Source organism: Trachemys scripta, chromosome 13, assembly GCF_013100865.1.
Source record: "Trachemys scripta elegans isolate TJP31775 chromosome 13, CAS_Tse_1.0, whole genome shotgun sequence".
NCBI classification, from domain to species: domain Eukaryota; kingdom Metazoa; phylum Chordata; order Testudines; family Emydidae; genus Trachemys; species Trachemys scripta.
In genome coordinates, this window is record NC_048310.1 from 35,656,319 (window position 1) to 35,673,549 (window position 17,231).

Genomic DNA, 17,231 nt, shown 5'->3' on the forward strand with positions numbered 1-17,231 from the left:
GATAAAGCTAGAAAAGCCTGCCTTAGTCCACCCTACTTTTCACATGGGCATGTCAGGGCTGTAGATCAGCAATGCTTTGGCTGCCAGAACAAATCCTTGGGAGTCATGACAGCTAGCTATGAGTGTGCTCCAACTTGCACTGGAGGCTAAAGCAGTACCTGGAAGGTCCCATGACTAGGTGCAGAATGAAGACCAAATATTTGAAAGTTACATGTCACTCATTCAGCTATCCAGTCCAGAGTTTAAGATTCCTGGTTTGTACACCTCATTTGGTGCATGAGAGCTCATCAACAGCAGCCGGGAGCAAAAATTCTTAGTGCAGACCTGTCAGGTAATTAAGTTGGGACCTAATTTTAAATAATATTCTTAGAATATGCCATTTAAGTAAATTAGAAGTACAGTGTTATGGATCTGACATTTTGCGGACATATAGTCTGCCTTGTTTATTTATATAGTAAGCTCTTCAAGGCAGGGACCAGTTTATTTGTTTTGACAGCATTCAGAACAAGGGAGGGCCCTGATACTGACTGAGCTTTTGGGTGTTCATAACAAATATTAAATAATAAATAATAACAATCATGGGTATGAATTTAGGCCAATTTTTCCAAAGTAGAAGCCTAAAGGTAGGCTCCTAAGTCCATATGTTGGATTGTAAATAGGTAGCTTCATTCTCCAAAGTGCTGAATGCCCACTGACTTCAATAGGAGCTACTGGGTTGAACACTTTGGAAACTTTTGTGGACCTTACCTTTAGGCTCCTATTTTGGAAAATCATGGCCGTAGGTATCAATACTTTGATTGCTGACAAGAACATACACAGTGTTCATTTAAACGGAAACGAAGCTATACATGGTACACATTGATGACCAGCAACGCATCCGAAGAAGTGGGCTGTAGTCCACGAAAGCTTATGCTCTAATAAATTTGTTAGTCTCTAAGGTGCCACAAGTACTCCTGTTCTTCTTTTTGCGGATACAGACTAACACGGCTGCTACTCTGAAATTTTTTTTTATAGTTTATTAGTTGGTTACAGCTATTACATCATATGATATCCCTCAAATGTCTCCATATTTAAAGCATAAATTTCCCATGGAGAGATGAGGAAAGAAGAGACCAGAAAATCTAAAACAATGGAGGATGAATCAAGAAATGGTCACAGAAGTCTCTTTCATGGGCAACTGTAATGTGATTCTTAATTGTATTTTGGCAGCTACACACTACTGGGATAAACAGATTAGATATGCTATATTCTTTGGCATCAAGTATCTGCCTCTATTATTTACTAAATAATAAATGAAAAATCAAGCTACATTATGAACAATAAAAAACCTGAACAATGAATGGCAGTTAGTTGCTTTTAGGACTACCTACCTACTGACAAGCTTTTAAAATAAAATCATTGGGAACATAAAATTTAGTAGCTTTCTTGACAAAGATTATATAAAGCATTTAACATCAACCTCCATCAAGATTCCATTCTGTGTTTCCTGTCAAGTCTATTTTCTAAAGACACAGCTTCCTTTACTAAAAGCCCACGAACAGTTCAACTTCTAATAGATTAGTTGGATTTTGTAAGAAAGATCTGAAACTGCGCTACTGACTTCAAGCACAGACAATACAAGGGAGACTTTCCTTCTGGACATATGCCAAGTTTATCCAGAAGCTTCAATCATATTGCAACTTATCATATATTGGTAATGTGTCTGGTCCAAATGACAAATTGGATCTTTTAAGTCGAATGGAATCCATCACACGGATATAACTGACCTTTTGTTATTTTACTGTATTTAACCAATTTCAAGCTGAACGTAACTTTAAAAAAAATGTCTGAGATACAAGATGTTAACATAGTCAAACATTCCAATAATCATTTCGCCTTGTTACTGTTCTACAAGAGATTCAAAACAGCTAATATTAGCCTATAAGTGCTACATAGTGCATATATTAAAAAAAATCCCAACAATTTATGTTCTGTACACAATCAATGCTGAATATAGTACAGAGAAAATCAATTTTGCAAATGAGGAAATACTGTAATGTAAGCATCTTCTTTCAGTCAATGAAGGTTAGAAGGGGGCTGAGCAACAGAGAAATACTGACTGAAAGATCAATACTAATTATATATTTATAACAGCTATACTAGCCTTTAAACAATACTTCCTCAAAAGAAAACATTTCAGATTTTATCCTAGAAAAAGAACACTTTCACATCAATATAAAAATCTTAAGTATTTTATATTTAAAAACTTTTCTTTAACTGTCCCAAAAACTGACATTTCACGACAGAAAACAGGATATTGGGTTGGGTCAATTTTTCAGCATAAGATGTCAAAAAGCTGCAATTTCATGCTACCTTTTAAACAAAAGCAGCTATTGTGATGGCTCTAGGCAACAGTACAAATGAAGAATTCACACAATCCAAATTATGAATGTAAATTAACAACTCTTGGCCTGATCATGATTTAGAGCTCTTTGGGGAAAAGTAGGACCACAGCTGGTAAAGAAGCACATGGCCTCTCCATGGGTGGCCCTTATACATCCCTGGAACCTTTATGGATGGGATCCAGAGCCAGGGTTTTATCCTGTACATGGAGAAGGATTTCCTTCAAAATTTCTGGGATTTTTTTTTTTTTCAGGGCGAGGGAAGAGTTAGCAAGATATCAAAAAGTAATGAAGTTTCCTTAAATTGGGAAACTTGAACTGTGAAGATCTTTTATTTATTTAGGAATTACAGCGTAAGTAAAATGGAGAAAATTTGGAGAACGAACTGTAAGAGAAAAATCTTTGTGGGGGCATTACCAGAGAGGTATGTTGGAAACTAATTTGTTATTGTGTGTGTATCCTAGATTTAAAAACAAACATGCATGTATTTATCACAGGACACCAAACAGACCAATTGCTAGACCAGGCTATTTCAGGGAGGAGCAAGCCACTCTGCGTCTTTACTTGCAGTGTTGCTACAGAGAGAACTGCAGTAATATGTGAAATGAACACAAACAAGAAAAAATAGATTTTTAAACCACTGATTTTTGTTGTTGCATGAAACGTATTCAGAAAGCTTTGGACAACTCAATCTCAAGAAAATTAGACTCAGCAGAACATGTCTGGCCAAGCTCATGCACAACAGAATGGGCTGGGAAATTTTTTTTAAAATTTGAGCTTTTGTCATAGAATGTATACAATCCAACCTTTCAAAAAACTGTTTCCATTCTATAACTAATTCCCACAATACAAAGCTAACCCTCACAAAAATTATCTGTAGACACCATGACAGGAGCATACAATTTTTCCATTCCACTTTACCCATTCCTTGCTGTAAGACCACCATTTTGGTACCTCCTGCTGCACTAAACAGCTGGCAAAAAGTAGATGATTGCAGCTTTTTGTGACTGAATACAGACTATGTTACTTCCAACATGTACTGACTCCACTAGCCTGGGGTCCTGCAATCTTTTCTTCATCAAAATCTTTCTAGCTGGCACTGTATTAGAAGCTCAGTTAAAATACAAAGTGAAATTGCTACTTAAATAAACTGCATTATGTCCACACAACATGGAAAGCTACTCTTGGAACTACACCTTAATTTCTTCAGGAGCCAGAGCCCTCCAACCCACCCCTCTGGTGTGGAAATAGACTCCTGTGAGAGACACAGCAGGAACAGCAATATCACTTTGCAGCTGAGAGCCTCCTGCCAGCTCCAAGACTTCAGCAAAGACTCAATTCAAATAACTGCTGCTTTGTCCAACCATAATTATCGGATCTCTAGTATCTGAAATAATTATCATCCACACATTTGGGCACCTTAACATTCACCTTTGCTTCCAGATTTTTAAATAAATATATTAAATAATAACAGTCCTAGCACTGATCCCTGGGTAATCCATATTGAAAACAGACCATGACAGGAAGAGATTGGAAGAAGATACAAATAATCTCAGATATACTGTATATATTCTCTAAAAAGCTTTTATTATGCCTGTAGGTGTAAACAGATTTTTTTTTTTTTTTTAAAAAAAAGCACTGCTTTTCTACTCTATTTTCTACTATTCTATTATTCTACCAAAAGTTTCATTATGGTGCAGCTATTGCAATCTCTATTTTATGTTTCTGAAAGTACCACTGTGCCTAATCTTATTGTCGTTAAAAAATAATACTCTCTCTTTATTAACAAAAAATAGTTTAACTGTTCAAATGCCTAGTTTAGGGATCGTTCTTTGGCAATGATCTACCCGTTTGCGACATTTGAAAAATAATCTAGGTAGAGACTTTAAGAATAAGTAAACATCTCTACTAAGAAAGAAAGCTGTATAAATAAAGAACAAAATCTGTGATCATTTTCATATGCTGCCAAGCTCTGGATGAATATTTCCAAAGAGCTGGCGCCTCTCTTTTGGGTAGCGGTGGGTGGAGTATTACAAGATTTCTCTCTCTCTCTCTCTCAAACTGGAATCTGGTCTCTATTAAAGCTATTTCAACTATAGTACTACAGTCTGAAATTTTTTAATTTTATACAGACATTGTTGCAATCCATAGGAGAACTAAATGATGAGATGTTAAAAAGTCTAGTGGTTCCCAGATTTGCTGATCATGCCATGCTAAACAGTATAAAAGAAGTTTAAAGATTTCCAAGTTTTCAATATTAATTAAAAGTGTAGTTTACTCTCAAAAGAAACCAATACTGGTACTGGTGAGGTTCCACCCTTATTGTAATTCAGCTACAGATTACATGTGCTCAGTTTCCAAGATGTCAATTCTAAGATGTTTCTTTTGTCAGCACTGTGAAAACTCAATGAATACGATGTTTGAAGGCCAAATTATGCTCTTAGTTACACCTCTGAACTCATCCACCATTAGACTTCACTGCGTCTGTACAAGCTTAACAGTAGAATCTCAGTTTTCATTAAAATCAGTAACTTTCTAGCCCCTTATGGTTGCAGAGAAAAGGTTGCAGAGATTGAAATTGTGAACCCTAAAGACTCCAGCACCTGAAGGCAAACAAAAAGTACCCAACATTTATTTTATTTTAAATCTCATGACTTAAGCCTATATCATTTTTTGGGGTGGGGGTGGGGGCAGTTAGGGGACTGATTATGCATTTTTAAACATTTGGGGCTGGCAAGAATGCATGGCAGTGATTCCTAGAGTAGAGGTAGCGAAGGCACTCTCTCGTAACTAACCAAGTAAATTGCCTGAGGCCTTTCTAACCAGCTTTTCCTTAGAGACCAGCCCAGCGCAGCTCTTCCTCATGCCTTCCACTCTTAGCTTACTGACTTCACCAGTCTCCACAGGCCTGTTCCCCAGCTTGACTTACTTTCTGAACCAGCCCTTCTTTTTGGTCTCACTCCCCAGATCTTCCCTTTTCACTTAGCAAGGAGACCATGAAGACAAGAAGAGATGAGATAGGGTTGAGTGATACCAGGAAAGAAATCTACTAAAGCTTGAGAGGGGACTAGTCATGCTGTCATTATGGGGTCACCGCCGAAGGACCCAAAATGCCACCCCCCAAATGCTAGTGCCCTAGGCGACCGCCTAGGTCGCCTAATGGGTTGCACTGGCCCTGCTTCTGATCTGGTCCAGCAGCCACCACTCTCCCAGCCACCCAGGTCTGAAGGCAGTGCAGAAGTATGGGTGGCAATATTGCAACATCCCATCATTAACCTTGCAAATCCCCCCCCCCCCCTCAACCTTCTTTTTTGTCGGGATCCCCAGTTTGAGAAATGCTGGTCTTTCCCTGTGAAATCTGTATAGTATAGCGTAAAAGTACACAAAGAGACCAGATTTCACGGTCCATGACGCATTTTTCATGACCATGAATTTGGTAGGGCCCTAGTCACGAGTCTGCAACCAGTAATTGGGGCAACCTACAGGGAAAATGGTAACACCAACTTACGTGTATGCAAATAAAAACCTGTTTTCCATGTGCCTTTTCAAGTTTTAATAACTTAAGTAGGATATTAAATCATGCTTTACTATTTTCTTAACAGCAAAATTAAAACAAACAGGAATTCCCGATCATTATACATACAGACAGACAAGTTATAGGAAATAATCTAGATTTTTGGTAAAGTACTAACCAGTTACTGACAGCAGCTGTGAAACCCTCACCTCCATTTCCTCCCGATGAGACCTGTCTCTGTCCTCGAATTCACGAGTTCTTCTCCGAGCTTCTTCAAAGGCTTGCTGTGCCAATGCATCCTCCTGCTACCAAACCAGAAGACATAAAATTACGAGGCTACATACATTTCTCCCAAGTTATGTTCTATTTAACTCCGGGCATTGTTTAAGGACAACAAGGTTGACCACAGGGAGTAGGGGAGAAAAATCTGACCTCTAAAATCTATTACTAATGATGACGCAGAAGTCAGAAAGGAAAGAACTTGACCTTCAGACTGAAGAATGAATGTGCAGGTTTAGCAGTTAGACAAGATATCCATTCACATGGAAACTGAGCAAATGGGATATGAAATCATCTAGACAAATCTGGAGCTATGCAATGCCACTTTTAAAAGTCACTTTGCAGATCAGAACTGCTTTTTAAAGAATCAAAAATATAGTTTCGAAGTGGAGTCTGACTAAGTTTCTTAAACCAAGAAGTTAAAGGAAACCTCAAAGCTTATATTACAGAGGTAATATTTTTCATTCTTGATCTTGAAAAATTAAGTAGTTTTGTAAGGTAGATGACAGCACTAAACAAATTAATGATAACTGTAAATTAGATAATCAGGTTCTTTACATTCAATTTTTATGCTCTAAAAACAAACAATTTAACAGATTAGCTGTGAAACTCTTCATCACTTTGCATCTATAGCAACATCTGACCAAAAATGAATATTCACATCCCTTAGTATATAATTTAAAATACAAAACTGTTAAGAGCTAGAAAATATTCTTCCCCCAATTCTTGTGTAGACAAACATCCATCAGTATCAGTGGACTTTCATATTTTGGTGAAAAACAAAACAAAACAAAAAGAACAAAACCCCAAAACCAAAAAACCCCACCAGATTTTAGTACAACTTTACAACAAAAAGGATGGACAGTAATCTTAATTTAATTGTTTTTATAAAATCTATTCAATATTTTCTATTAAAAATGGTAACATTTTAGATTTAAGTTTTATGTTGTCTAAGCCAACATTAACACAATAATAAATCTGCATATACCCTTTAAGTAAAGGGACATGTTTAGTCAGTTTAGAAGAATTTGTGCGAATTTAAAATAAAAAGGTGAGTTCCTGTTTCTCCCACCGATGCTTGTAAGGATCAGCAAGAGATGAGTTGACCGTACAGGTCAACAGTGAAACAGAAAAAAAATCTCTTTTCACCATTAACTTTTTTCAGTCACAGTAATTATAGATTGCACTAGTAACTGTCATATGTTATTTTCAAGTGGATCTCTCTCTTTAAAAAACAGAAATGTTAACCTTGATTTATAGAGGACAAAAATGTTCCGCTCCCAAGAACTCAGTTCAGTTTTTATATACCAAGGGATTAAGTGCATTAACTTTTAAATTTAAGATAACATGTCTCTAGCCTAAGAGAATGTCAAATTGCTTTTCTTGCCTGCAGCACTATCCTACACCCTAAAGCTACTTTGTGAAATGATGCAAAAAAGTGTCTCCCCTGTGGCCTAACACAGTTTAATACAAACATCTGTCAATCAATAGATCTTCATAGCTCAGTCTCCAGAAAGATATCAAAGGACAACATTTACAGCTGCCATTAAGATACCATTTTGACAGCAACTTCTACTTTTAAATGATAACTTTGTCTCCTTTTGGTGATTTTTATATTGGTGTAATATATATCAATTATGGTGGGACAGTGGAAGGGAAAATAGAGTTCATTTCTTTTAATGGAGAAGGACAGAACTAAAAGAGGTGGTCTAGCTGATTACTGATGACTAAAGAAAAGCTCTCATTTTTTAAATTTAGGCAACCCATGCAAAATTTCATAATTACCTACTTCTTTACCAAAATTTTTAATGAAAATTGATTTTTTTTTAATAAGAGATCAGCAGTATTTTAAGCTAAGCAAAACCAAGTGGAAAAACAAATTTTCAAAGATAGCCTAAAAATTTAAAAAAATACAGCTATGCACATGCTGATGCGTGTGTGTGTACTGATAAAGAGAAGCGTTCCCCCCCACCCCCAAGAGTGTATCTGATCCGGAGAACAGCCCAATAATTTTGTCATTTAGTTTCCAATAACAATTTGGTAACCATTTAGATACTGGAAAGGTAGATACAAGTCTTTTTAAGCATTTGTCTGGATGGAAGGCTGGAAAATACCATAATTCTAAGAAGTTAAGTAATGACAGTTCTGAAAGGCTCCATGGGAACAAAAATAAACAAACAATTATTCCATCTTCTCAGGCGGAACTCTGTTTCAGGTTGGAAGTCAAGGTTTCAAAAGGTGGCAAGTGATCACAAAAAGGTACCTTAACGCTTTTAAGCCATAGACGGATTTTGTTCAATAAGCAAACTAGAAGATGAATCAGAATAGTTTCTCTAAGTTCTAGCTTCAGCCAGAATATTAAAAAACAAACCAATAAACCTGGAATAAAACCCAAATTAAGACCTCAGAGGAGGGAGAGAAACAAGCTGCTGATATCCAGACTAGCCATGTATGTTGATGGCTGAAAGGATGGCTCACCAACACCTGGGAAAAAAATGTGAGGTTGTCATTTTCTTAAAAAAATCTGCTTTCAGGCTATTGCAGCCCATTATGAAGTAAATTAAATGAACATTCATCAAGAACTTTTATAGACAGTGGATTTGGGGTGACAGCTGAAAAAAGTTAACAGTTTCCGCCTGGAGAATTGTACAGTAAAAAAAAAATATATAAAATCAAATTATCTAAAACAAGGCCTTGTTTTTACAATGAAGACAATGTATCTAGTAACAAAATACTGACAAAGTATCAATGAGAAAAGCATGCAAAACATTTCTTAGGTGTCTCAACACGAGCATAGGAAGTAGTAGAGGCTGCCGTGAATAAACATAGTTCTGCTTTAGAAGGCATTGCAGCTACTTGGTCAGAAAAGACAGGAGTGAAATAATCTAGATCTACATAGCAAATATTAAGCGCTAGAAGGAAAGGATCTAGTGTAGTGCTAATATATCAAAATATACAAGCACTGAAGCACAGACAGATGTGAGACAGAAACAGCAAAAGTCTACGGATTAAAAGATGGGAATTTTGGCCCCCGTTCAGCAAAGTACTCAAGCAAGAGTAACTTTAAGTACATGAGTAGGTCCACTGAATTTAATGGGACAATATGCATGTTAAATTTACACATGTGCCTGAACACCTAGCTGAATGGGGCCTTAAATAAGGATAGTGTGCTATAGGCTGCTTAATAGTAAATGAGAAGATTGGTACATTACAGATCAAACAGCAAAAACATGAATTTTAAAAATAAAATTATGATGTATTTTAATTACAAAGGTATCTTTTGAAAAAAAGCATATATGACTGACTGAGTAGTAGATAGTTTCTTATTCCAGAAAGGTGGAAGAAAAGATGATCAATTTAGTCTGAATCCAGTGTTAAGTAAAATAGTGATGAAATCAGAAAATGGGAGCGAATACATTTTTATAAGGTAAGCTTTCCAAAAATGGAGGCTATGTAAATTACAAAATTGTTTATATAGTAGCGGTGTGTGTAATATGCAGAGACCACTTAGTCCTCTGAAATTAATCACTTCTGGGGTGGAATATAGCAGCCAGTCATCCTCCATTAACAACATTATGCAAGAGTTTCAGAAGTGGAAGTAAATTATGATTTAACCAATTTAAAATTACAATGGAAAAAGAAATACAGGAAGAGTGTTAAAGAACTAGCCCAGTGGCTGACAGTACTAATACACGTTTAAATACAAGAAAATTAGAAAGTGTCTTTTGAGGGGCTGGCAAAACAGAAAGAAGAATTATATTGCTCAAATGGCACACTTTTAGTAATGGGTAATTTGCTTTTAAAAAACAAATGTAACCTCTTCTTTAAATGGAAAACGCAACACAACATAACCATATACTCATTAATACTAAGATACGCAAGAGAAGAAACGGAAAAGGAAGGTTACTCACCTGTAATTTTGAGTTTGCACAGGTATATACCTATGTAGATCCACACTCTTGGTGTGATGCTTCCACCTCAGCACCCTGAGCTCAGAAACTTCAAGAAAGCACTGACATTTGAGGCTGCATGTACATTCCCTCATGGATTTAAATGTTCAGTGCGGGGATATATTCCAAGACAAAAACATTTGTTAAAATGGCGTTAAGGCTAAGAGTATGTATTAGCAGCTTCAGGGTGAAAATGAAGTAGTATAAACTCAGGAAATTCAGAGTTAAGGCTACAAAAACAACAAGGAGTCTGGTGGCACCTTAAAGACTAACAGATTTATTTGGGCATAAGCTTTCGTGGGTAAAAACCTCACTTCTTCGGATGCAAGGCTTAAAAGAAATCCAAATTTGTTAGGTTATGGAAACAGACAACTTAGGCTTGGTCTACACTACCCGCCCCAATTCGAACTAAGGTACGCAACTTCAGCTACGTGAATAACGTAGCTGAAGTCGAAGTACCTTAGTTCGAACTTACCTTGGTCCACACGCGGCAGGCAGGCTCCCCCGTCGACTCCGCGGTACTCCTCTCGCCGAGCTGGAGTACCGCAGTCGACGGCAAGCACTTCCGGGTTCGACTTATCGCGTCCAGACTAGACGCGATAAGTCGAACCCAGAACTTCGATTTCCAGCCGTCGAACTAGCTGGTAAGTGTAGCCAAGGCCTAAGGCACCCAAACAGCCTTAACTCTGGCCTGTAGCAATGGTATGCAATAAGAGATAGTAGTTCTAGATTATATTAACCTGATTTTTAAAAGATACAGTTTTTTCATAGTTTTCTTTCATGGTATCACTACAGGACAGGGATAAGTTTGATTGGGCACCTTAATTGCGCATTTCCATATCTTATTTGGATTTCTTTAAATCATAAAAGGCTAGAAATCCTTCCCCCTCTCTATGAAAGCTTAGCCTTTATACAAGTTGATGGCATCAGTCCCCCCCTTCGTTCACCCAGGAACGCTTACTCACCACAGGCAGTATTAGTTAAATTACCTGGACACAATAAACTGATAGAGTTAAAGGATGCTCCCAATATCACTACTTACAGCAGAGGGTAGATAAGGAATCATGGACCTAACACCAAGAGCTCCGATCAGTGTGCTCAGAATGCACACAACCCCAAAGTTCATTGCTTTCTAGAAGTGTCTGTGATCATGGTGCCAAGAGCATGCAAAACACCAAGAGTTCCGTGATTTGCAATGGAAATTCTCCCTGGAGTACCATCAAACTGCTCATCATGGAATTAAAACAAAGAATTCAAAGCAAAATGAAATAGTGCTAGCTATGAATTGAAGCAAATACATGGTTCTACACAGAAAAACATTTCCACTTCTGCTTCTAAGTTTTTGTTTGTTTTAAAATTTGAAGAATGATGGTGCCAGCACTGATGCTCTTAATTGTAGATTGTGTGCCTATCACAACTTCCAGTATTTGGGGAAAGATTGGAGCACCTTACATAACATCCAGTGTCCATAACTTAAGTTAGTCTAATCGGGTGCTCTAACAGCTTTTCAAGGAAAGCACATTCAATCAATTTTGAAGAAGTCTCGTGTGTTATATGACAAAGTGCCATCCCAGTATGAGAGACCATATGACTAAAACAATAAGTGTTCTCAGTTGAACTAGCAGATTCATTTTCAGAACAGCTATGAGGTCTTGAATGAGGTGAAATCTGAGGCAGAGAGATATTCAGTAGTGCTCATACATTATAAAGGCTTGCTTCTGAGCTGGTAGTATAGTGGATTTGTTCCAATATAACCACAGCCCCTTCTGGAATAACTGACAAATTGTTTTGAAACAATATTATTTCCCGAATCATTCAAATTCTTATCAATCATCCATGTAAGGGTAGACATGACATCTTTTTATTCCTGAGAAAAGCCATGTCACCAATGCTAAGCATTTCATATAGGCACATGGTGCTGTGGACATTCCAAAGGGAAGACCCCACTAGTGACAGTGCTTCTGTCTGACCCAGAAATATGTATTCCCAATGACACGGCCTCTCTGAAATGTGGAAATATGCATCTCTCAAGTTGAGAGCCCTGAGGACACAAAGGGATTATGGCATTAATATCACCATATGGAACTTTAAATAAATTGCTGAGTTTAAGACTCCATTCCAGTATAAGACTTAAGCCTCCCCTTCCCTTTTGGAATAAAGGAACAGAATACCTGACCTTTATACTGCTGTGGAATCCATCTGCCTGAAGTAATTCCAAAAAAAGAGAATATCCCCAAAAGGAAATAGGAAAGGCAAAGGTGAAAGGTTTGTCAAATGTGCCTTGAGGTTCTCTGCAGTAGTGTCAAACTTACTGTCTTCAAGACAGTGAGGAACAGGTTCCAAGCTACTGCAGAATCCAACCCCACCTCCTTTTTCTAATCTCACGGATCATTCCATGCATGAGCAAGGAGCTTGTGGCCATAATGGTCGTTGTTTTTAAGATGATTCTTGCCTTGTATTCAGAGGGGCATGTATCCTAATGATGGGGATCTGTAAAAGTAACTCTTGGAGAAAAATAGGTTTATTTCTTCCAATTTACAGAAAGTGCCCATCTGAAACGATGCACCAATTCTACTGAAACAAAATCTAAACAAGAAATATGAAGTCACGCTGAACCAGGAAGAGTGCTAATAAGCAATAAACATATTAACTGGAAAACAACTATCTAAAGTAGAAGCTTGAAAAAGTAGTAAATATAATTTTGCAGCAACATCTTGCAAAAGAGTCAATGCTATGCTCTGATTTATATACAAGTCGTCACATAAAGCTATGGAGGCAATACAGCCATTCAAAATGGCCTTGTTTCAACCACATCTGGAACAGGTGGTAGTTATGGGCCCCAAAGTTTAGGAAAGCTACAGGAACGAGTAGGAAAGATACAAAGAAGGGCAGCAAAAATAATAAAATGGACAAAACATGTAAATAGATTAAGGCAGATGCAATTATATAGTCATAAAGATGAGAAACTCAGGGAGAACAAGACTTTCAAGTTAAAAATAGCAATATAGAAAATGAAACATTGGGCAAAGGAGCAATGACCTCAAGTTAATGAAGTAATGTTTAGGCTAAAAATTAGGAAAAAGTTTTAAACAGAATGAGTAAATGGAGTTAATCAAGGCACCATCACTTCACATCTAAAAGAACAGATTAGAGAGATTTGCTGGGATACCTGATCCCCCACATGGAACAAAATATATGCGTAATATATCGGTTCAATCATTCTGCTTTATATTGCAGCCTTTCCCCTCATCTGCTACCTCCCACTTTATTCAGAAGCTCTTTGGGGCAGGGACCATATCTTCATTTATCTCTAATGCATCTACCACAATTTTGGCACTATAAAAATAAATGCTGGAGTAGTTCTGCAAAATGCAGGTTGATAATGGATGATCTAAATGATCTTTACTGGTATTATTTATCATTGTATACCTTTGAATTATTTTTCTTTTGAAGCAAAGGTAGACTCACAGTCCATTGCAGTCATCAAGGCAGCCCACATAAGACAGCTGTGATAAATTGCTGCATCAGCTTTCTGATATAAGCAGAGGAATTAAATTTTGAATATATGCTTTTTAGCATATGGTTCTGTCCTGGAACCAAGCCTTTAGTAAGTAATCTTGCAGAGATGCAATGAAATTTTTATGTACAATTTGTATTTTAAAGAGTCATCTCCCCATCTAATAAAACCACAGATTGTAAATGTTTGCTGCACTCTTGTATGCTTCAGAAAGACTTAATTATTCACTTTACACTAGTAACACTGTCAGATTTCTCAGAAGAGGTCATACCTATACAAAGCAGAATCAGCTACTATAAAGAAGATAAAGAAAAGCAAAGTAATAAGATAAAACTGTTCAGTGAGGAAAGGGGTGGGGGGAGGAAGGACAGTAATCAATTGGAATGGGCTTTTTTGTTTGTTTGTGTTTGGTTTTAGGTGAATGGCATTACTCATTGAAAACTTTCATAAGTTTCAAACAGAATATGCACTATTTGATGTTACTACTAGTTTGCCAATTCTTTCCTGCAGAGTGGAGAAAGATCAGTTTTACGGTACTCAAATTTGTGCTGTGTGCCCTCTCAGCATGTGTAAATGGCCCACGATCCATGCCTGAAATAACTCTCAATTTAATAAGGGATTTAACTGAGGCTACAGAGTTTTAAGTCAATGGATTCCCATACTAGAAGTTTTCTGTGACATTTTTACACATAGGTGAAGTCAGAAGAGACAAATGAAAGGGTGTGATTACTTTGATGACTAATTAAATCTGAAGCCTCCTAACTGCATGTATTCTCTCTCCTGAAAGAAAATGCATTTGTTTAAAAGTAGTAGTAGTTACACTTATTACAGATTCAGTACATGGGTAGTCCAGAAGGTTTGAGACTGCCTTACCTGTGCTCTCTCTTCATCAAATTCCAGGCAGCCCATACCATCCAGCCTCTGCAGATCTATCCAGCCTTTCCAGATAACACAGACACCATTCAAAATCATAGGTGCCTTTAAGTATACCTGAAATATAGGCAGACACATGCATCTGAGTTCAAAAGCTTTTTTGTGTGTGCATATATACTCACACACACACACACACACAAATGGTTACTGTATTTATTTTTTAACTATATTTCTATAACTATTACTCTGATACAAAGCAATGCTATATACAAAACATGACTGAACCAGTTAGTAACTTGACATTCCCCTTAACTGTTTTTTCTGCTAACTACATTTTAATCAAAAGCCTGTAAATACTATAATTAATAATCTGGCTATTGTATTTTGCATATTATACATATTAGAATTAATTTATTTCCCCAGTTTATAAACCAGTATGCACCAACATTTAGTGAAAATTCTGTCACTGCTTACACTTAAAGTCACTTGTGTTTCTTGTCAGACCTCTTATGTTCATTTGTTTTATATGTTGTTTTTTTTTAATTATATATATGTGTGTGTGTGTGTGTGTGCGCACTATCAGCAATGTAAGATTTATTACAAATTTGTTTTGAAGTGTTAGACAAATGTTAGACAAAATGCTTTTCTACACTCAGAGGGAGTTTTATTTTGCTTTTGCCACAAATTTATTTTTCTTAATACTAAAAGAATAAACACCAATTTCTCTTCCTTCTCAAGCCTAAAATAATCAAATGAAGACTTAAAAAAAAAGTCAGAGCTTAATGTAATACGCTATCCAAACCACAAAGACGTTGTGTGGCATGTCTTAATGTACAGAAGACTGAGGAAGCCTATTTTCTTATGTTATTTTCTAATATTTGTAAAAGGTAAATTGAAAAATGACAGGGGATTAAATATTTCTACTGAACCACACTTTGCATGGTACAATTTCTCTTATTACTGTGTAAGGTAATTGCTACTAAGAACCTACAGTCTACATAGAGGTACAAAATACTGTGATTTAAAGCTGAAGTATTTCCCCCTCCAAAGAACAGAGACGAATCTCCTCACAGGAAATTTAAAAAGAAATGGATATTGTGTTAAAGGGGTTTGACAGCTTACATCTGCTGACTTTTTAAAATGTCAAACAGAGCAGTGTGGCGTAACTCATGAAAACGTTAAGCAGTTTTCAGTAGTTACTATGTAATACTGTCCTGCTCTGTAGACATATTGTTCCCAGAGCAAAAGTGTATTCCTTCCTGCTTTCCTTCCGCCACATTTAAACTAGGGTGGATAGGTGTTTTATCCATCCTCCATAAGCTCTAATTTCAGCAGAAGCGCATGGACCTCTTCAGGACTTGCAATTCTCCTCGACTACAAAACACCAAGTGGGAGGCATGAGGCTAAGTGTTCATCCCCTTGCCACACCTCAGCCAACTGGGGCCAATGGGACTGGAGAAGTCAACATCCATCCAGGCACATTGTTGGAAGGAACTGAGGTGATGAGGCTGCTCTGCGCCCTATATTGTCTTGCCCTCAGTACAGAGTGATGCTGAGGGGAGGAGTGGCATCGGAGCGCTCTGACATTGCTAGAGGAAGGTTTTACTGTAAGGCACCACAAGGTGGCATGGTACCCACAGGTGGGAATTTGCAGAGTTTGAAGGAAAACCTATATTCCAGAACAATTTATTTCACAAAAACTTATTCTAAGAAAGGCGTGAGTTACCCTGATACAACTCAGTCAGGAGGTGAACTCTGACACCTAATGACAACATAAATACAATCTCTTAACTATTTCAGTGTCGATCATTTTAGGCGAAACATCTAAATTAATGTACTTATTCCACATTCCTTAACTGTCTCCCACACTTTCCTAATTACCAAGAGCATCAGCTGTCCCCGCCCCAGCTAGCAAAATCTCCTGTTTCTCCCGACAACTTCAACAATAGTTATGTAATCAATATGCAAGCTGCAGCATAGTGAAAACTCTGACAGCACAAAGTAAATTGAATTTAATATCAAAACAAGGCTTAGTGTATGGTCTGTTTACTCATTTTGGTTAAATTATCAATTAAAACATTCCATTTTGGGATTTACCTTAGCTGCTGCACCAAAGTGGTAGGTAAACCAGGGGGCCCTGGAACAGAATTTAGGTCCATCTTGACACCGATCCTCATTTTTATTTCATAGAATCATAGAAGATTAGGGTTGGAAGAGACCTCAGGAGGTCATCTAGTCCAACTCCCTGCTCAAGGAAGGACCAACACCAACTAAAGCACCAATTTATTGAGCAATGCTGTGTTTGGTGCTATACAGTATCCCAAAATGAGGACAGTTCCTGTCCTGATGCATTTCGGATTCTAGCCCCCTGGCCCCTCCACAGCCCCAGTTCCTCATTTCAGTGTCAAGGAAGGAAACCCATAGAAAGGGTAGAGGTACACACTCTGGGAGGTACAGGGAAAAACCCAAACTTTCCCTACTTCTGAGAGATTGATATGAAGTCTTTGTTTACATATGAGACTGACTAGGGATGGGAGAGCGAGATTAACAGACCAGATGACTGACCAGAGGTTCTACTCTCCATCCAAAGAAAATCTGTGCATTTGTGAACTCTAGGCTTGGTTACTGGAACTCAACATACCTCAGTATGAAATAACACAGCCTGAAAAGGCTTGAACTAGTACAAAATGCAGCAAACTCATCAGCTTAAAAACAAA

At 37.4% G+C, this 17,231-nt stretch overlaps 1 protein-coding gene across 3 annotated transcripts in view; it reads right to left on the bottom strand.

The window, feature by feature from the left end:
• Positions 1-17,231, bottom strand: part of CBFB (core-binding factor subunit beta) — a 77,241-nt gene that overhangs the window by 19,192 nt on the left and 40,818 nt on the right. For 2 of the 3 annotated variants that reach the window (XM_034788396.1, XM_034788393.1), the window contains 2 exons: positions 14,515-14,631; positions 6,105-6,200 (listed from right to left, as the gene is read on the bottom strand). In XM_034788396.1, coding sequence (XP_034644287.1) covers positions 6,105-6,200; positions 14,515-14,631 — 213 coding nt within the window. Of the gene's footprint in view, positions 1-6,073; positions 6,201-14,514; positions 14,632-17,231 lie in introns of all 3 variants that reach the window. The other variant, XM_034788394.1, reaches the window with a different exon arrangement.